The 21,889-nt window shown below is 56.4% G+C and overlaps 6 protein-coding genes across 6 annotated transcripts; 2 read left to right on the top strand and 4 right to left on the bottom strand.

Annotated features, from left to right (window-relative positions):
* Positions 1–1,299: 1,299 nt before the first annotated feature.
* On the bottom strand, positions 1,300–3,945 carry C8Q71DRAFT_773636 (uncharacterized protein). The gene is made up of 3 exons (XM_047924464.1): positions 3,072–3,945; positions 2,507–2,798; positions 1,300–2,451 (listed from the first exon to the last, which is right to left on the bottom strand). Exons 1-3 carry the CDS (start codon positions 3,878–3,880, stop codon positions 1,690–1,692), a joined length of 1,863 nt encoding a protein of 620 aa, XP_047776211.1. The 5' UTR covers positions 3,881–3,945; the 3' UTR covers positions 1,300–1,689.
* Positions 3,946–7,422: 3,477 nt separating this feature from the next.
* Positions 7,423–10,102, top strand: C8Q71DRAFT_875192 (uncharacterized protein; the record flags this gene model as incomplete). Its single annotated transcript, XM_047928382.1, has 10 exons — positions 7,423–7,689; positions 7,743–7,806; positions 7,870–7,947; positions 8,005–8,092; positions 8,147–8,313; positions 8,378–8,558; positions 8,607–8,782; positions 8,835–9,749; positions 9,812–9,912; positions 9,964–10,102. Exons 1-10 carry the CDS (start codon positions 7,544–7,546, stop codon positions 10,100–10,102), a joined length of 2,055 nt encoding a protein of 684 aa, XP_047776210.1. The 5' UTR covers positions 7,423–7,543.
* Positions 10,103–10,554: 452 nt separating this feature from the next.
* C8Q71DRAFT_712893 (serine carboxypeptidase) lies at positions 10,555–12,286 on the bottom strand (the record flags this gene model as incomplete). Its single annotated transcript, XM_047920885.1, has 6 exons — positions 10,555–10,827; positions 10,885–11,544; positions 11,596–11,686; positions 11,738–11,850; positions 11,904–11,970; positions 12,027–12,286. The coding sequence occupies 6 exons, from the start codon at positions 12,284–12,286 to the stop codon at positions 10,555–10,557; spliced, it is 1,464 nt and encodes a 487-aa protein (XP_047776209.1).
* Positions 12,287–14,076: 1,790 nt separating this feature from the next.
* On the top strand, positions 14,077–15,437 carry C8Q71DRAFT_773611 (uncharacterized protein). The gene is made up of 2 exons (XM_047924463.1): positions 14,077–14,654; positions 14,708–15,437. The coding sequence occupies exons 1-2, from the start codon at positions 14,146–14,148 to the stop codon at positions 15,246–15,248; spliced, it is 1,050 nt and encodes a 349-aa protein (XP_047776208.1). The 5' UTR covers positions 14,077–14,145; the 3' UTR covers positions 15,249–15,437.
* Positions 15,438–16,523: 1,086 nt separating this feature from the next.
* C8Q71DRAFT_773607 (uncharacterized protein) lies at positions 16,524–18,288 on the bottom strand. Its single transcript, XM_047924462.1, has 9 exons — positions 18,206–18,288; positions 17,777–18,151; positions 17,608–17,690; positions 17,498–17,559; positions 17,394–17,447; positions 17,199–17,346; positions 17,022–17,152; positions 16,847–16,956; positions 16,524–16,728 (listed from the first exon to the last, which is right to left on the bottom strand). Exons 1-9 carry the CDS (start codon positions 18,257–18,259, stop codon positions 16,663–16,665), a joined length of 1,083 nt encoding a protein of 360 aa, XP_047776207.1. The 5' UTR covers positions 18,260–18,288; the 3' UTR covers positions 16,524–16,662.
* On the bottom strand, positions 18,289–21,789 carry C8Q71DRAFT_773600 (P-loop containing nucleoside triphosphate hydrolase protein). The gene is made up of 18 exons (XM_047924461.1): positions 21,278–21,789; positions 20,967–21,075; positions 20,782–20,914; positions 20,636–20,691; positions 20,509–20,585; positions 20,384–20,452; positions 20,128–20,320; positions 19,973–20,069; positions 19,913–19,922; positions 19,642–19,859; positions 19,482–19,573; positions 19,367–19,422; positions 19,169–19,310; positions 18,990–19,117; positions 18,830–18,938; positions 18,732–18,769; positions 18,490–18,678; positions 18,289–18,434 (listed from the first exon to the last, which is right to left on the bottom strand). The coding sequence occupies exons 1-17, from the start codon at positions 21,728–21,730 to the stop codon at positions 18,535–18,537; spliced, it is 2,124 nt and encodes a 707-aa protein (XP_047776206.1). The 5' UTR covers positions 21,731–21,789; the 3' UTR covers positions 18,289–18,434; positions 18,490–18,534.
* Positions 21,790–21,889: the final 100 nt, after the last annotated feature.

The following is a 21,889-nucleotide window of genomic DNA, read 5'->3' as shown; positions in this document are numbered from 1 at the left end:
AGTACGTTGTTTTATACCCGCCATCGATGTATGAGGCAGAGCAATCCCCCCATCAACTTCCATGCACATCAACGGTCTGTAATGGCGACGGCCTAAGTTTAGTATCCGGGAGCAATCGTCTGCGACGATGATCACCGTGAGTAACGTAAGTGAGTATGGCGACGTTATGGGCGCTGTTGTGTATGCCAGTGAGTCACTCCCTGTCGTTAGTTCGACCTGGCGCGCCATGTGAACAGCAACCCATAGTCTAGCATGTACCGAATGCAAGCGCAAATGTGACCATGGAGGTCATGGTTCATCGAGGGAGGACCCACATGATGTGAGTGATCCCTTGGAGGAATCTTCTCCAGCGATGTCCGCAAATTGAGCCTTGACAGATCAGTGCAAGATCAGTGATGGTCCGCAGGCACGTCCTCCGTGACTCGGACTCCGTACCCCCGGGAATATCTGTATTCAACTGAATCGCGCTATTACAGAGTGACATTGCTTACGATGCACCCGAGCACAGCTCGTCGCGACGACTGGTCATTTCATAAAGTATAAGCCATTCGTGAACCACCCAATGGGACGGACACACCTGTGAGGAGTGAATGACCACGTCGTGCAGCGGCCGCAGTCTACCGCATTCGCAGACCGATTCTAGGCAACACGACGGTCGAAATTTGCTGCCTGAGGTCGACAGTTATTGAGTCGGTATACAGCCACTGGCAGCGCGACTTGTTACGGAGCCTATCGATGAGATGCAGCGAGTCCTGCCCAGATGGGCCTTCCACTACGTGGCCTTAGTAGGTTAGCGTCCTGAATGCGGTTGGCATATGGCGATACAGATTGAGCAGCCCCCAGGTCAACCGTTGAGTACTTTGAGTACTGAGTCCCATCCGAGCCGGACTGTACTGCCACACTGGCATCATGCTGTCCGGGAATAGCACTGGCATCCAGCTTGTATCTACTATCCGGAGACCGGGATGGCAGCTGCTGGAGAGCGGTGCACGGTGAACTGTCGCATCCCAGACAATGACTTACAGGAGCAACCCAGGAGAGTCTTGTCAGCTAACGCGGAGCGGTATGGGGACGAGTTCAACAAGTCAACGCATTAACGGCAGTCCTCGTGTATTGGGCCAAGATCTCGATTTGCGCAACTTCAATGGCCACGCGGTGGCTGTGGCTTTGTGGCGCTCCCAGTCACGGTCAACTCCCAGTAATAGTCGAGTTTAGGACTTCGCCGTATCGTCGACTCGCCATCATGATCAGCTGCAGCTGGCTAAATATTTAAGCAGTAGTAGCACCTTCGCTCAGTCGTTTTGAAGAGATCAACGCCATTCGATCTATTCCAACGGACTACGTACGCTACTTACCCTTTTGTATGGCTATTAAAACAAGGACTATACTGGGGCGACAATACACAAAAAGAACGGCGGGGTATGCGATCTATCACGAGTAGCGAACCAGGAGGATGCAGAGTATCATACGATGCGCGAGAGAGCAGACGAGACATAGCCTAGAACATACCGCATAAGGATACCATACTTATACCAGCGAGCACACGCAGCGCGAGCCGTGAGCGCAAGCTGTATGAGTCGGTGCATGATCACGGAAAACGGAGTCGCCCGACTGGGGACGTGAAGAATACGGCGAAGCGGAAAGCACACTAGACCAAATAATAAAACGAACCCTAAGCTATATCAATCGTCAGCACATCTCCACCTCCCACTCGCCGCCCTCACGGCCCTTGCCCGGCATGCTTCTCAGCGCGATGCGTACTCGCCGACGACCATTGGCCCCAGGCGAGCCCGCGCGCGAGAAGCCGCCGCTTACTGAGTCCCAGTCGAGGTCTAGTCCGGCCAGCTCGTCCTCGCGGTTCAGCCCCATCAGCGCGTTGAAGTCCACGTTCGCACCCGTGCCTAAAAATGGCCCGAGTGCATCAGCGTCCTGGCTCGCGGGGGATGGGGCGTTGCTGGGTTCGGAGATAGACATGACATGGTCATCGTCTGATTGTGATGATGCGGGGGACTCGGCAGCGGGGGGCATGGCGGACGTCGAGGGTGGGTGGATGCGGACACGAATCTTGCCGTTTTCCGAGGGCAGCGCGTCGAAGCTGATGTCCAGCGCACCGAGGTCGCCGAGCGGGAGCTGGCTCTCGCCGTCGTCGCTGACGAACTCAAGCTTGCTGCCGGAAAGCGTCGCCGCATTAACCGCCGCAGATGCGAGCCGCGTCTTGTCCTCCTTCGAGAAGTCCATGTTGAAGTCAAAGTCCATGCCGGGATTCGCGCCCATCGCGTCGAGCCAATCAAAGTCCGAGGTCGCCGGGGCGAATGACTGCATGCCAAGCGCCGACGATGGCAGCGCGGACGTTGCGTGCGACAACGGCATCGTGAACGTACTCGGCAGGGCCGATTGCGAATGCGAATGCGACGGCAGCGAGAGCAATGTCGGCAACGCACACAGCAACACCTGTGCCTCATCGCACGTTCAGACACCCGTTCAATTTCATTGTACGGGTACTCACCATCAGTCCAAGGCTCGCGCCGGACCTGTCCATCCGCGTCGACCGCAGTGCAGACAGCGCTGGCTCCGAGCCCTCCGACTTCACTGAAGAAGTGGAGGACGGCGCCGGGGATGGCGAGCGCTGTTTCCGCGAGAGCTCTTCCGAGAGCGTACGCTCCCTCTCTTGCATCTTAGCCAGCTGCTTCCTTAGCTGCTCAACCTCCGACATAAGCTCCTCGTCTTGCGACGGCTGCTGCGCTTGTTGGCTCAGCGCCAGCAACCGCGCGTTCTCCTCCTCAAGCTCCGCCACTCGTCTGTCGAAGTGCACATTAGCCACTGATATTCCGTATTCTAGTACACGAGAGGTGACGATGTTCCCAGCATGCCAAGCCATCGCCCTTCACCGCAGTCGAAACACCTCCGTGTTATCTTGCGCGCACGAAGATGCGAATTCGACTTGGGCGCAGGTTTGGATGCATATCACGTGAAGGCATCGGCCGCGTAGCGTGAAGTCAAACACGAGCTCGAAAGAACACATGGCGGAAGTGTAGAGCAGAATGACATCAGAGAGTATGGCGAAGACTCACATCTCCATGGTCTCAAACTCTTCCCGTTTCCTTTGCCTGCTCAGAAACGCGGCGGCGCGGTTCTTGACGAGACGCGCCTCGCGCTTGCTGAGCCCCGAGACGTCCGGCGGGACAAAGTCCTTCGTCGACACTGTCGCGCGCGGCTTCTTGCTCGTGCTCGAGCACGGGGCGGTGCTTGATGCGCGCTTCGCAGGGACGGCGGCGGCGGCGAGGCTAGGATTGATGGAGATGCTGAGACGCTCACGCGACTGCGACTCCTGGCGCTCTCCCTCGGGCGGGGGAGACGGCGACGGCGACGGCGACGGGGACTGCTCGACGGGGAAGCCACCGGGTGGGATGTCGAACACCTGGTGGGTCGGCAGGCAGAGGGCCTGCTCGGGGGCCGTCGCAGGCGAGGGGACACGGCTGCTCTTGAGCACGTTCGCGTGCGCGATGGGGGACGCGGGGCGGGTGCCACTGCTCGACACGGAGGGCGGCGGCGAGGGGGCCATCGCGTAGAGACCCGCGAGGGCCTGCGCATGTGCTGCGCGTGCGGCAGGCGAGTAGAGCATGCCCATCGGCTGGAGGTGGGCGTCCCATGGGATGGAGTGCGGTTCGATGAGCGGGGACGAGAAGGCGTCGGCGGCGAGGGCGGTGGGTGCGGCGAGTCTTGACATTGCGGCGCTTTTGAGGGGGAGGACGGCGGCGAGGAGGTCGTTGGAGGTCGTTGTCCGGGGAAGGTGGGCGACGGGAACAAAAAATGTTCGGATGGGAACTGTATCCGGACTTATATCGCTTAGGAACGGGTGAGGACGGATGAGCCCTTTCATAGCCGAATCATCAGAAGATTCAACCGTCCTGCTCGACTGCGTCCATCATTTATATTACGCTCCCCTCGAGCCCGAGTGAGATAGACTTTGTCAATTTCAGCGTGTTTGTGCAGACGGAACGGCTGTGCTGTGCGTGACTTCTGCTCGCGTCGACGCCGCGCGCGCTGCACGCACGCGCCTCAAACGCCGCCTCGCACGCACCCCGGTCCCCCTCTAACCGCAACGAGCAAAATCTACGCGGTTCTCAGGCGTCGCGGCGCTCATCACCTCGTCGACGGTCGTAACTCTGATGCTCAGTGGAGGCCTCCGGGGAGGGACCCGCGGCCCATCTGAGGATGCGCGAGAACTGTACAGCACCCCCTCAAGGCAAGACGCGCTCAGCGTGCGCTGTGCCTGCCAGGCCCGCCTCCTGTGTCCACGCCGTCATGAGGCTCCCGTATGTAGTCTGCCTGGCAGCGCTATCGAACGCGACTGAACCTTCTCGCCGTATGTAGTGTCCTCAGGGCGGCCTGGGCTGTCGTGGAGATAAAATAGCATATCAGCCCGCTCACCCCGGATCGGGAGCGGTCGGCGCGTCATATCATCTTACAGGGGTTGCAGCTGCGTTGTCCCGACTTCCGAGGACACACAACTCCTAACTCTGGGTGGTCCGACTCATCACCCATTTGCTGCTGGTGCTCAATTGCAAGGTGCGCCTGTTGAATGTTCGTCAACAGCTCGTTTCACTGCAAGGACACTGATGATTTGGGTGGCGCGACGTCGACCATCCACTGAGCAATCATCCAGTGTGACGTTCGGTGAGAGTGTAAGTTTTTGGCTCGACGTGTCCCGTGTCCAGTGAGCTCATAGCACGTTTTCTGCAAGCAGCAAATGGGCAAAGTTCGGAGTGGAGACCCACTTTAGATATCAAGATTGCCTTTACAGATGATCGCCCAGCTCTACGCCTTCTTATTTCCCCACATCCTCTCATCCCGTACGAGCCCGCACGCCTTTTCTGGACCTCGCTCAGCCAGCTCTTGAGCACCACTGGTGGTCGGATCATCGTACCGCATGGCGCGATTCCTGTACGTACAACCGCTGGTTCCGGGCCCGTGCGCGATCGATGCGCGGCGTCGTAAGACGGATTTCCTGCCTCACTCGCGCCCTATACGTACGGTGGCGTTTAAAGGATTCATTCGGCTACCCACTCTCATGCTCCTGTCGGCGTGAGTCGTCCTTGTTCTGTCACTGGCAAGCTGTGCTTGTTTGTACGATTGGCGGATTTAAGCTCATACCGTGGTTGGCTAGTACTTCTCGTGACTAGTCATTGGCTTCCACCACTAGTCTCGACGTCGTGGCCAGAGTACTTCCAGTTGCAAGTCTAGGGCTGGTGCTAATGGCGCTGTAGGTCGTGTATCCATTTCCGCTGAGCAAACAGGCAGTCCGAGACGATCGTCGTGATTATCCTGTTCCAGCTCGAATGGAGGAGCACACCCCGATTGGCAAGTCTTGCGTGCGTGCTGAATTCCGCGCAAAGTCCCATGCCGCTCTTCTGCTCGCCCCGTCCGGAGCGCTCTAACGCCCCGGCCTCGGATGAGTCCTTGAACGCTGCGCGCGATCGCTCCTGATCGGAGAGAAGGGCATCGAAGGCAGGGCCGGTCGCCGGGTTTAATGGGCGCGCGGCTGCAGTTGCCCGGCTCTCGTCGTACCGCGGCCGGTCGGGCGAAGCACGAACTGCAGCGGCCCCTCGTTCCCGGAGCTGCTATGGAGGCATCTTGGGCTACGCTCAGATGCAGAGAGCGTCGGGATGGACGCCATATTTCGCGTCGCCGAGTATCGTCTCGTCATGCGGGGCGATGTTACTAGTAGCCTTTCAGCTACAATATCACTGTAATGACTGTTGCGCTACTTACCTTCCATGAGTGATGCGTCCGGGACATGGTTAGATCCAGCACCGCCGCCGGCCATCTGTCCATGAATGTCGTGGTTAACGGCATGAGGCCCCAATATGCTACTGAACGCCGTGTCGGGCCTAACTGAACGCCTGTGAAAGCTTACCTAGATTTGCTAGTACAGTACACGGACGAACATCTTCGCGCGTCTTCTAGGGTTTCCTTGACCGAGACGTTTGTGCTGACCTTCCGCAATCTTGCAGCAGTGTTCTCAGTGCTCCGTTTTGCAAGTGCAATAGCTACGTAGCACAAGCATTAGCGAGACAACAGACATAATAATGGTGTGGTCCCCGAATGCGTTCAAACCTCTACTCGGATTGAAGTCTTTCAATAGGACGGTATGACGGCCATCGTGACTACTGACCGTCTTCACCACTCCGGTAGATCTCGGGATGTGGCCTCTGGCGACGTCGCGTTGCCCAAATGGATGGGTTCAACATGAACATGATACTACTGCAAATATACAGGTAGTCAAATGTACGCGGTTGCTCACCACAGACTAATTTCAGTCTCCGAGTCACTGCTGTATCATAAAGCCTCACCTGTCTTTTAGGCTGCAATGGGAACATCCCTATGGTAGCATGTATATCCGTCGTGACCAGATATCCTGGATTCAAAGCTTCATGGTTGAGTGTCAATATCAGTTCGTCGACACGTCAGCAGTACTCCGCGTAACTTAGCCTCAGAAGTCCTTGTCCTACGGACTCATCTGACTTCTGAGAACAAGTTCAGGTTGCCAAACGTGCACAGTTTCATCCAGAGACTGGGGCTTGGCGGCAGCGTGGGCGATTGGAATAAGTTGTGATACAGGATGTTCGAGCTTCGCAGAGGACAAACCGCAGTGTGCGGCGACACGTCCTGGCTTAGGGCATTAGTAATATTAATTACGTAGCATGTTATGTCCCTTTACATCGAGAGCCGTGAGTTCTGATTGGCTTTCCGTTGTACATTTATTATTTAGAGTGTTCAGTATTGTCAATAATATTGTAAGTATACTACTTCCTTATATGCTGTCACATTCGCCCTAACTCAGTGGTCTCTTGGTGGTCTCCATGCTGTACAAAATTCGAGGTTCCGAGCAACTTATCATATAAGGATGCAATGAAGTCTGAGAACGCTCGACTGCCGTCAAATCACTCGGCAGATCTACAGTACTAGTACTATTGTTGCCTTGATTAGTCGACTCGTTTGCGTCTGCCAGCGCGGCGATCTCGTGCGAGAAGCAGATGCAGTGTTTCCGTTGAAATATATGCCATGAACACAATATGCTCTGCACCCAATGTACGCAGCCTGCGATAGGTTCGGGCTAGTTCTTGCGGCACTGCTCGGTGGGGTTATGCGCGAGCGGTACGGCACCTTGAGCGCCACAATGCCGGATGATATGCAGAATGACATGTTGACCAACATGAGAACAGCATAATCTCAAAGAAACACTGGACTATCAGTACTCTCTTGTAGTACGTAGACGTGATACCAGCATCAGATACTTGAAGCTTAAGGACTTGAAGGGAGAGTACATGTGCTCTGAATCTGATGGGCGGTGGTGTGGCTACAGACCTGCCTATTGCGGAACAAGCCTGAGGGGACAATGGACCTTCTGTTATAAGTGGCGCCTGTCATTTGAAGAGCGATCACACTACTCTCTGCCTGCGCTACCTTTTCTCTCTTCCATCGCCCCCACTCCCCTCCCCCTCCCCCTCCTCCTCCCCGCTCTTTCCCAAGACTCTGAGCGATGACCCGCGTCGCTGTGCCCAAAGGGGACTACCGCCGCATGGAGAGCTGGCCGGAACCCAACCCGAATGCCGAAGAAGTGCTGCTGAAGCCTACCGACCCTCTGTTCAATTTCGGGTCCTCGGAGAAGTCGTCTATCATCAATGCGTACGTATCGAGAATGCTAAGTGATTCTCGCCACTTACGAAAACCACTCGCAGGTATATCACAGCTGGTGCGGGGCGCGCGGAGGGAGAGCGACTCGCCAATCTCATCTGCCCTTCGGTATGTTCTATCCGTCCTCTCCCATGAGACGCTCTGTATGAACTGAGTGTTCGTCCGTGGCAGAACTACGATGCCGCAAAAATTCCCGAGAACATCTACATCAAGGAGATGATACCCCACATCATGCAGTTGCATAATGAGGTAACGTACATCAACTGCACTCGCATATACTCTGTCGATTAACGCAACGATAATCAGTACAATGCATTCGGGACTACGAGGCAGAAGCCCAAGATCCAGCGGAAGAAGGGCGAGTCATCCCTTGACTTTGTGGGCAGGTTTGCAGGTGAGCCGACCCTCATAGCACATCACCGCGTCGGTTTCTGAAGCATATATGCAGCTTCCGTGCGCACTGGTGAGACGTCAAGACCAGAGCTTGATGTTGAAGAAGCGATTCGGATAGCAACGTCGCAGCAAGACGCATTACGAGACGACGTCGATGCCTTTCACAATGACCGTGATTTCTTCCTAGCCACTATGCGCGTTCGCATGCACCACCACCCCGAGGTACGTTACGTTCCTGCGTATGCTGGGGGTCAACGTGTCAATGATGTCTCCCATACTCCACCAGCGGACCCCCGACCTTCAGGGACGAACCCGCAAACACTTCCCCGCGACTCTGCTCGCCCAAGAGGTCTTCCAGGTTGTGTTCGAACAACATGCGAAATATGCGTGCTGGGACCTCATCATCAATGGCCTCCACAAGTTGCAGGACCTTCGCGAGGAAGAAGGCATGCTTTTGGACAGCAAGAGTGAGTATACCACGGCGGGGGACCTAATCTCATACTCACAGAATACAGACATATACCATGACCTTCACGAAGCCAAGGTATCGAAGACGTTTGATGCGCTAGAGGATGTGTCCATAGGCACTCGAGTACTTGGCCATGTCCAAGAGAAGCGATTGCAGACTGTCATTGCCACATCGGAACCCTTCTCTGCGCATTTCATCCGGGATAACAGGCCCGAGATCACGGTGTGTACACCGCGCTTTCAGTTCGAGGCATGAGTCACTGAGCCTCTCCCAGAAATCGCACTTTGGGTACCCATTCTACGACCGCACGCCCTCTTCCACCACGGCGCCCGAGCTCCAGAGTGAGATGCGCCAGCGGTTGCTGCATTTTGCCGCTCTGCGGTGCTGGTGCCCGCCCAACACGATGTACACCGCGGTGATCTCTGCGCTTCCAGAGGAGAAGGCGACGCTCAACCAGGTGCTCTACGATGATATAGGTGACCATGCCGCGATCCAGGAGCTCCGCACCGTCTTCCTCGACAGCGTGCTCGGCCTCTGGCTGCACCGCCTCGAGCTGAGCCCGACCGCAAGCGACAACAACTGGCTGCGCAAGCTCTACCCGCTCATCAACATGTGGTACGAGCACATGCACGCGGGCGGGACGACGCTCCGCTCCGAGCGCATAATCCCCTCGCTCGAGTACGTGAGCGACAAGGCCCACTTTGAGAAGATGTGGGAGTGGGTCGACTCGGTGAAGAACCGCTTCTTGGGCGGGCAGCTCACCGGCTTGCCGCACGGCCTTGGGTTCTCAGTGCCGATCCACGAGCCGGCCCCAGAGCCACCCAGGACCGCCTCCCCTGCGCCCGTGCAGCAGGTGAAGGCGCCTTCGGGCCCGACGCCTCTCGACTTGTTCACGGCGGAAGACGCGCACTCGCGTCGCGTGTCGGGACGCGCGTATGCGGCGTCGCAGACAAAGCAAACCGATGCGAAGCCCAAGGAACGCAAGCAGGGATCGCCGCCGCCGTCTCGCGCTGCACTTGCTGAGACACGCGCGGAGCCCGCCTCGAAGCGGCCCAAGGAGGAGAGCAAGCGGCAGGTCTTCGAGGTCAACCGGAAGACGCATAAGCTATTCCTCCGTTTTGTCATCCCGGAGGAGGAGGCGGATCCGAACGTCAAGAAAGGGCAGCTGCGGTGGGGCGATTTCGAGAAGGTGAGCAGATCGTCGTTAAGGTGTGAATGGCTTGCGTGCTTGTGCTGACCCCGGTGTGTCAGGCGATGACGAAGATTGGCTTCCATCGCAAGGAGGGCGCAGGCTCTTCTGTACGGTTTGACCCCGACGAGGAGATTGGTGGAAATTCTATTTCATTCCATCGGTGCGTCTGCTGCAGTCCAATGCTGTTCACAAAGCTCAACGTCGTCTCTAGTCCCCACCCAGACGCCATCCTCACGCCGTCCCTCATCCGCCGCGTTGGATTCCGATTGCGCCGGCGTTTTAAGTGGACCGCGGCGAACTTCGTGCAAGCCAACAAGTCTCTGGAAGGTCAGCAGGATGCTGCAGAGTGAGCGCCCATTCGCTGCCTTAGAATCTCCATTCTTGTGTGCCATTCCTGTATCCCCCTCCATATCGTTTTGTACGGCACCAGCATGTGTATCGCTAGTTTCGTCATTCTTGTAGCCTGTGCCTGTATGTATTACTTCACCAGAGTATTTATTTTTGCTCGGAGGTAGCTCCGAGCACTGGACTGTCAAATTCCTTCATGTGCGCCGTGAGACATGCAGTCTAAGGGCCCTTGATTGTTCCCTTGCATCAAACTCACTAAAAGACTGCGTCGGGACCAGACGATATGCGATATTGTACGCTCAATTCTCGCTCCTGCGGATAAACGCATTCATCTCTTCACCAATTATCCTGACAACAGTTTGAATACAACTAAGCAAGCATACATGCAAACGAGAGGCTATGTAGAGTCCATCTCCTGCACACAGACATGGTCAGTAGTCCGTAGCCCCATCCCTCACGTCGAGGAGATAGAGTTGTTGCTCATGATCTGGCTGAACATCGCCAAGGCTGCCTCGCCCCGCTCGAGGTTGCCCCAGTCGTACGCGGCGACCTCGTGCCCGGCGCCGTAGATGCGCACGTACGAGAAGGTGCCCGCGTTCTTGTAGATCCCCGCGGACTCGCCGTTGACGGTCCAGTTCGTGAACGAGAGCTGGTTGAACTCGTCGGAGAAGTTGGTCTGGAGCGCGGCGACCATCGCCTCGACGCCCTTGTAGTTCAGGATGTAGTCCTGCGCGGGACACAGTCAGTTTACAAGTTGGTCACCGGGCAGAGCGTTCGAACGTACCGCGTCGCCGTCGAAGACGATGGTGCGCACGCCGGAGTCGATGACGTACTCCAGATCAGGCCGGGAGTTGCGCATCCAGTCGCCCGTATCCGAAAAACTGTAGTACACCTCGTTGTTCGTCTCCTGCCACGTCGCCTCCGCGCCGATCTGCGCATGGAGCGTCTTATTGTTAAGCAAGTCCGTCGGGTCGGGTGGGTACGAGCCCGGGGACGACTCCAGGATGTAGTACACGTCGTAATCGCCCGCGAGCGGGGAGAGGATGTCGTTGTTGCAGTTGTACTGCGCCGTCGAGCACGTGTCATCTGAGCCCCCGTTGTAGCACGCCGTGATCTGATCCTTGCACCCGCCCGTCTCGTTCCACGCCGTTGTTGCATCGTCAATCGTCGACTGGTCCACCGTCGGGTGGTACGCGTTCGAGGCGGCGTACTCCAGGTAGCCCGGGTACTGCGAGAGCGGGTCGGTCAGCCCGTCGCCGACTGCGAGGTACTTGAGGTTGACAGGGGTCCCGGAGATGGACCCGTTCGCGATCGCCTCGTTTTGCTGGAGAATGTGGGCCGCGAACGTGGGCCCGTAGTGGCCTCCGTATGACTCGGTCCAGATGGCGAACTCGTTGTCCTGGTATTTGCTGAAACGAGTGTCGTTGAAGAAGACTTGAAGGAACTACAACTTCATTATGAGTAACGCAACCCACAAAATAGTGGAAGTACTGACTGTCCACACATCCGCCGCCGCCTCTTGAGAAGTGCCAACATTCGAATCGCCGTACGAGAACCCAACGCCCACAGGCTGGTCGAGGTACAAGCTAAGAGTACTCTATGAGTGGAATGCATCTCGAACGCCATATAAAACTCACATGTTCGATACGTTGTTCCACGAGTACGGGTTGTAGTCCAGAGTCGCTGTGTCATTGTTGATACGACACGGGCCATGCTCCTGGAACAGTCCGACCATGCTAGAACTGCCGGGCTAGCATGCAAGGTTCAAATCCATGGATTTAGTCAAACAGGGGGAAAGCTTACGCCACCATTGAGCCAAATTGTGAATGGCGCAGTGTCTGGGTTGTTGCGGGCCTCAAAGAACCAGAACCTGCACGACAAGCCCGTTTAAGTCTCTCACACAACCAAGCTGTGAAAGAACATTACCATAGACTTCCGGTCGAACTGACGTTGCCATAGCCCGACGCCTGGTAAACCCCAGGAGTCGTCTCGCAAACGCCACTGTTTTCGGTCACCCGCAGCGCATCCGAAGATGCGGCACCCGTAACTGTCTGCGTCGACGCTTCAAGCAGCTCAGGGTTGCCTCCATACACGCCATTGGCGTGCGGGATCTGGTTCACGCGACGTGCCAGAGCCGGGACCACCGGGAAGGCAGCAAGCCCTGCGACGAGGGCTGAGAGCAACATGAAGAGGTGCGGCTGGCGACGTTGTTCCCGGCGGTTGCTGTACTCCATGGTTATATAGCCTGCCGCTGGTCCGAGGCAGCCTCGCAATGTGATCGAGTCCCCGAAGCAACGCGGTTGATCGGTTGTTGTGCTTCGGTCAGCCACATGCGCGAGGGTGCGTACCGCCAAGCCAGACGTCGCATGCATTCGCCTCTATTCGCCTGAGATTCCGTCGCATGTACCATTGCTAATAGGGCTGCTCAATTCTCGCCGCCCGTTCGTCGGTTCGTCGGGCACCTGCCCCGTAAGGCAGGTAGCATCAGATCCGGATCAAGCCCGGCAGATTCCCGACTAATCCAGCCACCGCCTACCGACAATGACGCTTAACGACTCGTCGATAATTAGCACTGACCGATACGACCTTGCACCAGCCAGAGGACGAGCCTAGGGTGACTCGGAGCTCAAGCGCTCAAGCGCTCACGTCCTGGTTGGTTTACCGTCGCAGAGCTGTGAACGGCGATTTCGAAGTTAAAGAATGTAAATGTAAGATGCATTACATAACATTTTTAGCAGGCAATGTAGGTTATTGTCGGGACAGATGAGAGAGCGGCAGGGGAAGAAAAACGAGATTAATAGCCCGATTAGAAACGAGATTCAAGACTGTGAACTGACAGCAGTGAACGCGCACGTTAACGGAAAGTTACTGCTGACTACCTATTACGTGATTATGTAAGCCCACTGATAGCGAGCCCTCGACACTGTGTACATGCATCCCATAGCAATTGGCAAGATTCAAATATTCTGTGGGTATCGTACACATCCGACACCTCGTAAGTAATGTACAGTCGGGAAGTGAGCTGACCTGAGCTCGTTCTCTCGTTGGTCCTGCCGCTTTCGGTAGGCGGTGGCTGGATTAGTCGGGAATCTGCCGGGCTTGATCCGGATCTGATGCTACCTGCCTTACGGGGCAGGTGCCCGACGAACCGACGAACGGGCGGCGAGAATTGAGCAGCCCTAATACCGGGGCCGTACACGTGGAAGCGATGGGTATGAGAAGTCCCAAAGCTGGCAGGACACACGGAAGTGGGCTTCTAGCTCCTGAGACGGGTGATGGAGACCGGGATGCAATGTGGACGATAGCCTACGAAGTCGCAGGGAAGAATGTACCAACAGCATCGCCATTCTTCTGACACACCTGCAGATGCATTCCATTATATTAGCGTGCACATGTGTATTCACTGTCAGCGGAGGCGACCAAGTTGCGAGTCTGCTGAACGTCCGAGTGAGTCACGATTTGAATAGTAGGGCGGTCGGCAGCTCCGAGGATATGATCTGAATGTCTCGCAAGACCTCGGGAATCCTGCAGCTGTCATTATCCAACCGGTCGTAATTCAGATATATTGAACAGATTCGCCACAGCACGCACCTAGCTAGCTGAGAGACCCCTCAAACACGAGCACGCCCATCCCGACCACCCGACTCCCTATAGCGAGGCCGTCCAGTGAGCTAAGTGACTGAAGCTAAGGGACTGAAAGGCAGATGGCTCATGATGCCCATGAATGTCGACGTTGTTTGAGATCTGTGTCAAGGTATTCGACGAAGTGGCCGACCGGCAGCATATAACCGTGTCCCTTGCTGGCAATATGGCTACACGATTTGATCACCTCTGTCGCCGACTATAATCTAGGATTCATCGAGACATCGATGGGTGTGAATGAGTAAGAAATGAAGTGCATCGACATGAACGGCGAGGATGGACCAGCGAGCACGAGAGGCGCCAGCGTCATTGCCGTCTGACCGTCTTGGTGGCGCGAGCAATTGACTTTGTCTGCCACCCCCATCCTACATACACAAGTACCATACATTGTTATTGCCTCTGTATGTCATCCACGAAGCTACATCTGAAGGAGACCCCAGCCGAACGGCGAGAACGCGATTTGCGTCGAGCCAGGAAAGCCGCGAAGAAGAGACGGCGGCAGACACCCGAGGACACTTCCAGCGACGAGACGGGTCCTTCTAGCAGCAGGAAGCGACATCACACCAGCTCTGAACCCACGAACGATGGCTATCCCTACGTATTCTTCGATGAAGATGAAGATGCGTACGGACCACCACCGCCACCACCAACCGCGTCGCACCGCGCACATAAACCGGACTACGACCGCATACAGGCAGAGCTTGAGGAAGCACGCTTCCGCGAGAAGATGTTCGGCGCGATGGAGGAAGACGAGCGGCTCGACTCACTCGAGTCCCGCCTGAACGACTATGCGCATATCCCAAGGCGATGGCGAGGCGGTGGGATGGACAGAATGGACGACGAGCTTGGCATCGAGCCAGGCATGATGGAGGAGGAGGATTACGCGGAATGGGTTCGCGAGGGCATGTGGAGGTGCGTATGCGCGCCCGTCTCTCGCTCGTATGTGGTTCTCATACCGTTCTCAGGCGGAAACACGCAGCAGAGTTCGAAGAGCAGGAACGGAAGAAGGCAGAGCGTGCTGCACGGAAGGCGCGCGAGCGGGCCATCCGGGACGAAACCAAACGCATGGAACGAGAGGAGGAGGAAGGTCGGCGGCGACGGAGAAGGAGCAAGGAACGCAGGCGAGCGGTGGAGGCCCGCGAGTGGTACGACGCCCGGTGGAAAGAACTACTCGGACCATCGGCAGGCACGGAGAGCTCCCTGCACTTCGCCGACATCCCGTGGCCCGTCCATCCTCCCGAACTCTCCAGTCGCAGAGCAAGGGGCCTGACAATGGACGACCTGACGACGGAGGCGATATCGGCATTCTTGCTGACCCAGGACGACTCCGAGGCTGGGAAGAAGGAGCGGAAGGAGAAGCTGCGCGAGACGATGCTGCGATTCCACCCGGACAAGTTCGAGGGCCGGATATTGAAGCTTGTCGTGGAGGTTGAGCGCGAGCCTGTCATGGAGGCGGTGGGCATTGTCGTGCGCTCGGTAAGCGGGCTTATGGGTGAGGGGAAGTGACTACACCGGTACGTTCTCTGTGTCACCGTGATCATCATCGGGGAACACTCCTTGTAGATGAGAGCTAGGATGCATGTATCCTGTATCTAATCGCACGTATGCCGCATAGCTGCTGGCGACGCACAGCTGCAGTTGCATGTGTTGTCGTCTTGCTCGAGCGTATCTCTTCTTTCTTTGCGAGATCATTCCATTGCGCACCGAGCCTCTGCTTACATCGCGACTTATAAACATGATATGCAGGTGAGGTACATTCAGCAGCACATATCTTGCCTGCGTTGAGTAGATAGTCCTCAACTCTCGAGCGGACCTGATCTTCCGCAAGTCCTCTCACTGAGCCACAGCCTCCGTGCTCGGAGCTCAACGTCAACCTGAAGGTTGACGGAAGACAGCGGAAGAGTGAGTCTGAAGCCACCACTACTCAAAGCACTGTCAGTGGTGTCATTCACACCCATTGTGCTTGGGTGCAAATCTTGTCTGTTCGGGATGAGTTCGTGAGTGATTAGTTGCGACTGGCCCGCTGGTGCACGCTGGAATGTGCGCACGGCGCGCGTACTTAAATAAAATATTCCTTGAGCAACTCATGAACTCGAAGTGCCGCCAGTGCTGGCGTGCTAACCTTGCTCGTGTTCTGCATGTGCGGGTGAACGTTCATGATCCCCCGATGATGTGCAATGAGACATTTGTTTTTGTGTGAGCACACACTCCCCCACTCGTTTTGTAATGTACATGCTACCATTGTAACGGCTCAATTGACCACCATCTCTTCCCTCATGTACAAGACTACTAACAAATGGAAACTCAATGTTGCACAGCTGATGTGAGATTGGTGTCGCCGCTGTTGCGTTGCCAAAGAGAGACACAAGGGCGGCAGACGGCGCTGCCCCGCGCGCGAAGGCCGGTCAAGCGAGTTCAATCTAGTAGGAGGCGCCGTGAGCGCGGCACCGCCTGTCAATGTGGTGCCCCTCCCTCCCGCAGGGCCTACGACGCGCCTAAGTACGATGCTGTGGTGAACAGAGAAACCCTGGCGAAACCCGCCGCGCTGCGCACAGGCCGGTCAATGTGGCTGAGCCGCGTCGTGCGGATTGGGACTAGCGGATAACCAAGGTGCGTCATGCGCACACATGTCCACACCACATGTCGCGAAACAAACATGCTACAACAAGTGCAGAAAGGGGGGGCGACATTTTCGACCTGGGAGAGCCTTGCTCTTCGAGCAAGGGACACAGTCTGAACAATGATGTGGCCGTCAACAGTTCACAAGTTCACACCACCATCGAGGCAACGGATGCAATTGTTAAGACGACAGCGCAAGATGTTTGCTACAAACACCGGTCATTCGTTCGTGAGATGAGTGCAAGATGGTGTACAATACAGAGATTCGGATACAGTGATGTCAACGAAAACCACGGCGCGACTACATCCGGGCCAGGCTCGACGGGCTGATCTTCGCCAAGACGTTACCACCTGCGCTCGTCGGGACCTATGGTAGGTATCGACAGCGGAGATGGAAGCGAGTGCGAAGACCAGCGGTGGTTACGTGAGCGGAAGAGGAGTCAAGTCTGAGTGTGACGGTGGGGAGATAGTGTGGGGCTGCGCACCAACTGGTAAGACAGCCCCAAGAAGAGCATGAGACGATTAAGGTTCCTGTCTTGCGAGTCCGAGATGTCGGAGAGGGCGTAGTACCTCATGAGCGACTTGACGGACGCATCTAATTAGCCATGAATGTGTTAGCGAGCTTGTCTGCGTATGCTGTGGGGCAAATGTCTGGCGTACCGTCCATCGCTATCAGACCTTGCAGGTCTGCCGGGAAGTGCTGACTGACGGTTTTGTCAGCCCTCTGGATTGTGCGCAGCTGCTCGGTCAGATCCGACGTCCGTATCTGCGCATTTGCGAGCCTGCTTTCCCTGCAACAATGGTTAACCCAGGCCGGCCTTTGTAGACGTCACTCACGAGTTGTGCAGATCTACCTCAACCTCGTCGAGCTCGCGCTTGTGACGTGCCAGTTCGTCGAGCAGTGCCGACGGGATGTGGTCGGGAAGCAATATCGTAACTTGCTCCGCCACGAGCTGGTCGATGAGGTCCGAGACGTCATTCTCGACTGGACGGTTCAGATATGTGAGCGCGACAGGCGAGCGTGAAACCCACCAGCGATCTTGAGATGTTCAATGACATCCTTCTTGATGACTTCATCCTGAAGAACTGTGCTTCGAGATCGGTCAACTAGTTCATACGAAGTGCGATGAACAGACCTTTGATCCCCTCAATCTCCTTCTCCAGCCGTTCGTCTTCCACGTCCATCATCTTCCTCAGTCTACATAGACATCACGATCGTTCCGCGTAGCAAGTCATCTCCGCGCACCTGTTGACAATCTCCGCGGTCTCGAGCTCCGCGCCGAGTTGACTGAGTTTCGTAATTTGCTGAGCGAACTCGCCGAATGCTTTCTGATCGCGGGATGAGCGACAGACAGCGTCACCGTCGGTCGACCATTCAGCGAGCAAGAAACAATGAGAACAAAAGGAATACCAACGCCCAAGTGTTCCAGAGACTCCGCCGTCTCCCCAACGATCTCCGTGGCCTTGAGTGTCGATGCCGTGCTCATGGTGCTCGCCATGCTAATCCTGTCTGGTCCGTTGGATGTGGAAGCGGCAGAGTCACCCTTCGGTCGCGACGCCTGCTGTGCTTTATTCTCTTGCTTGTCGGACTGCTTGGATGAGTGCCCATTCTGCTGTTGATTCTTCGACGTGGTCGGGGAATGCGCGGAGTTGTTGCGAGGTGGCATATTACTATTTTCTACAAGCGGCGATCGCGAAGGCGTATCGCAAGTTGATCCAAACGTGGAGGTGATGAAGTTCAACAGACTGCTGGTGCGTGCTGGAGGCCAGGCTTGTGGCATATGAAAGGTTCGGACAGACGCACATTTCTCCTTGAAGTCAGCGAAGTTTATGTATACTCAGGTCTCGTCCCCGTAGCGCATTCTGCTCACACGCTCCAGGCCACGCGTAAGCCGCATGGCCCGTGGCGTCTTCCCAAGGAGTACTTTCGAAGACAGAACATCGCGCGTCCATCGCCGCGAGCCTGCAACATTCCGCTCACTTGATGCTGCGATTACCTTGCGAAGGACCCTGATTGCTCGCAAGACCGAGCGCATGCAAGAGTCTAGTTTGCGTCTAGATACAACATTACTAGTAAGCGATAAACTACAGTTTCCGTTTCTGCGCATGTCCAAAGAATTGGTGATAGACGTTACGTACGACCAACAAGAGAGGTATCGATGTTTCCTCCGGGTCATCGCTGAGCGTCCGGCTGAGCTCGCTGTTCTTGCGGGTGATGCGAGCCCTCTCCTGCGGGCACCTCCGCTGGAGCGCTGCCGGCCGCGGCATTCAGCTGTGCAGCCATGAGTGCGCGGAACCGCGACCCTTCCCTATTCACCTGTGGGACGAGATCAGGCAGGACTCCACGGAAGCTAGGAACGAGGCTCCTACCAATTGCCTGTACGTCCCTGCCTCCACAACGTGGCCGTCTGCACAGACACAAACCCTATCAGATGCTGTAATGGGAGGGCAGGCGATCGCGCACGGACCTTCCAGGACAACTATCTTTTCAGCGCGAGCGATGGTCGAAAGGCGATGTGCGACGATAAGGCAGGTCGTTTGCCTAGACCGCAGGATCTTGTCGATCGCATCATTCACCTGGAAGACGCGCGCGTCAGTCGGTGCCACCTCGAGGAAACCTCGACTTACCCTGTGCTCGGACGTCGCATCTAATGAGCTCGTAGCCTCGTCCAGAGCGAGGATCGCCGGTTTCTTCAACAGTGCTCGCGCAATCGCCAGCCGCTGCCGCTGCCCACCGCTCAGGCTGAGACGCCCGACTGCGCAACTGCATCACTACACATAGTTCCGACGGCAGATGGTTTACGTACTCTCGGTGTCGAAGCCTTTTGGCATACCCCAAATGAATTCACAGTTCGCTTCGCGGGCAGCAGCCTCGATCTGCTCCTGAGTTGCGTCCTCATTGCCGTATGCGATGTTGGACGCTATTGTTCCTGTGAACAGGACAGGGTCCTAGCAAGGCATGAGCACAATTCTCTCTACCCGATGTCCTGAGGATCATAGTGTACCTGCGGAACGACGCCGATAATACTGCGCCATGACGCGGGATTGAACTCCCGGATATCTGAGAAGAAAATAGAACGTAAGCACGTATGTCACTCGCAAGCCTAGACTCTGTCCGACCTTGGCCATCAAATGTGACTTTGCCCTTCACAGGATCATAGTACCGCAGCAACAGCGCGTTAATCGATGACTTGCCACTACCGCTCCGTCCTCTACACCGCCACAAAGTTAGCGACATCCGTCCTCCGCTCGTCTCTGCACAAGCACGTCGATTACTCACACGAGCGCAACGCTCTCGCCGACCTTGACCTCCAAGTCGAGGTTCTTCAGGATCTCTACGCCTGGCCTGCTCGGGTACTGGAAAGACACGCCCTCGAAGCGTACGGGCCCGCGTCGCGCCGGGTCCATGGCCAAGCCACTGTACGGCGGGATGGCAGGGTGACGGTCGAGCAGCTCGAAGATACGCTCGCCCGCGCCGACGCCGCGCATGATCGACGTCTGTTCAAGCTTCATGTTAGGATAAGGTGTGGAGAGGAGGGAGATGGGCATACGAAGAATGATCTGGGGGAAGAGTGAGGACAGGACTAGGAGAGAGGGCGGGAGGGACGTACGTGAGCATTTGCAGGCCGCTACCAACGTAGACGGTATATAGCAGCAAGCTTGTCAAGTCACCAACTGAGATCTGGCCTTGCGAGACCATTGTTCCGCCTGCATATAGCGAGTCAGTCAACTGATTCTACCTCTTATGCTACACAACGCCACCTACCATATCCCAATAAACCGAGCAGCGTCACGTTCCCGCTCCAACCCGTGCTCCCAAAGAAGATCCCAGACGCGATAGCCTCTTTGCGCGCAAGCGCGAGGACGTCTCCGACCTTCTCGTGGAACTTCTGTTGCTCTTGAGGGACAGCGTTGTAGGATTGCACAGTACGGAGGGCCGACAATGACTCTTGCGCGACCTATCCCAAGCCGCATGATCGTGTCAGAAATCGCCGGCGTGCAAGTGCGGGCACAGAAAGCACCTTCGTCATCTCGCCGAGGGCCTCTTGCGTTCTCGTGGATAGCCGCTTAAGGTACCTCCCATAGAAGACCTAGTCGACCCTAGAAGCTGAGGGTGCAATCGCTCGGAGGAGTGGAATGCACGTACGACACCGAGGGATATGGGTGGGACGATAGCCAGCATAAGGAACGTCAGTTTCGGCGAGATGTAGAACATCGCTCCCACTATGCTAAGCTTAGCCATATGCGTCGAACGTCGTTAGAAGGGGACCTACAGCCGGCGGAGGACATGATTATTGACCGCAAGCCGTCCGAGAGGTTCTGGGTCAAACTGGTGAATCAGTTGAGCTACTTTCTTCGTGACACAAATGCAAATGATAAAATGCTAGGCATGAGATGTTCACTGGGACATCCGACATACCTATCACCAACAACGTTCGAGTCCACGCTAAGGCGACTGAGGACATCTCCTTCGCCACGCTCCACGTACTCCACTTCCTGCTGAAGCGCAGCACCGTACATGTTCTCGCGAAGTCGGGCTACAATCCGTTGGCCTAAAGCGAGCATTCAGTATTCAACAGATCTTCACCGTTCAACTAAGCCAACCTGATATTCGCATGAGCATCGCGCGTCCAGCGTTTGCCGCCGCGCCAACAGTGAACATTAAGAACAACAAGGCCGAGGCTTGGCCCAAAGACAATCCTAGGGGGACTTGCTACATACACGGAGCGATGTATGTTATGACGCAGTTCAAACCGAATAAGACGATGCACGAAACCGCTGTCATGGAGGATATCCCGGCTCGGCTCGCTGCTGGAAGCCCATGCGCTTCGATGCGGGCTTCAAGCACCAGTCGTCACAGTCGAGCTTCCTCCGAGACAACGATTTCGAGTACCCACAGCAATTGAGTGACGCACCGGATGTGGAGACGTAAAGAAATCAATGAGCCGTCCGACCGTGAACGGGATGCTCATCGAGACCGAGCTCGAGACCACCAGTAGCCCAATGGAAATCGAGAGAGGCTTCCGCTCAGGCTTCGCGAGCGCGACAATCTTCCGGAAGGAGGAGGTAGTCTTGCCCGTCTGCGCAAGTGACGCAGGAAGGACGCGCGAGAGGATCGAGGGTTTCGGGCGTTCGGTAGGTAATGGAGGCGTCGTCAGCGGCTTGTTTGAAGGAGAGTCGGGCTGCGATGGAGTTGAAGGATTTGTCGATTGGGGTGCCTGTGGAGGATGAGGAGGCGGGGGCTGAGTAGCGAGCGACCTCTGTGCGAGGATGGCCCGGCATGGTAGTCGCGTTGGTGGTCTCGCCGCTGTCGGCCGCAGTGTCCAGAGCACTGGCCTCGCTCTCAGCGACGCGCGAATGCCAAGCATCGCGACAACTCCGTGCAGGGAGTCAAGGAGAGTCTGCGGACAACGAGAGTTGCCGTCTGAGAGGGCTTGAGCGACGAGCGTGCAGCGGAGTGGGACGAGGACCGGAGATCACGTGACCCACGTACGTCGTTCTCCGGCAAGCCGTCCGCTCGGACAAGC

The sequence above is a fragment of the Rhodofomes roseus genome (genome assembly GCF_022264815.1).
Source record: "Rhodofomes roseus strain CIRM-BRFM 1785 chromosome Unknown C8Q71scaffold_18, whole genome shotgun sequence".
NCBI lineage: Eukaryota > Fungi > Basidiomycota > Agaricomycetes > Polyporales > Fomitopsidaceae > Rhodofomes > Rhodofomes roseus.
This window is presented reverse-complemented; position numbering and strand designations above follow the sequence as displayed.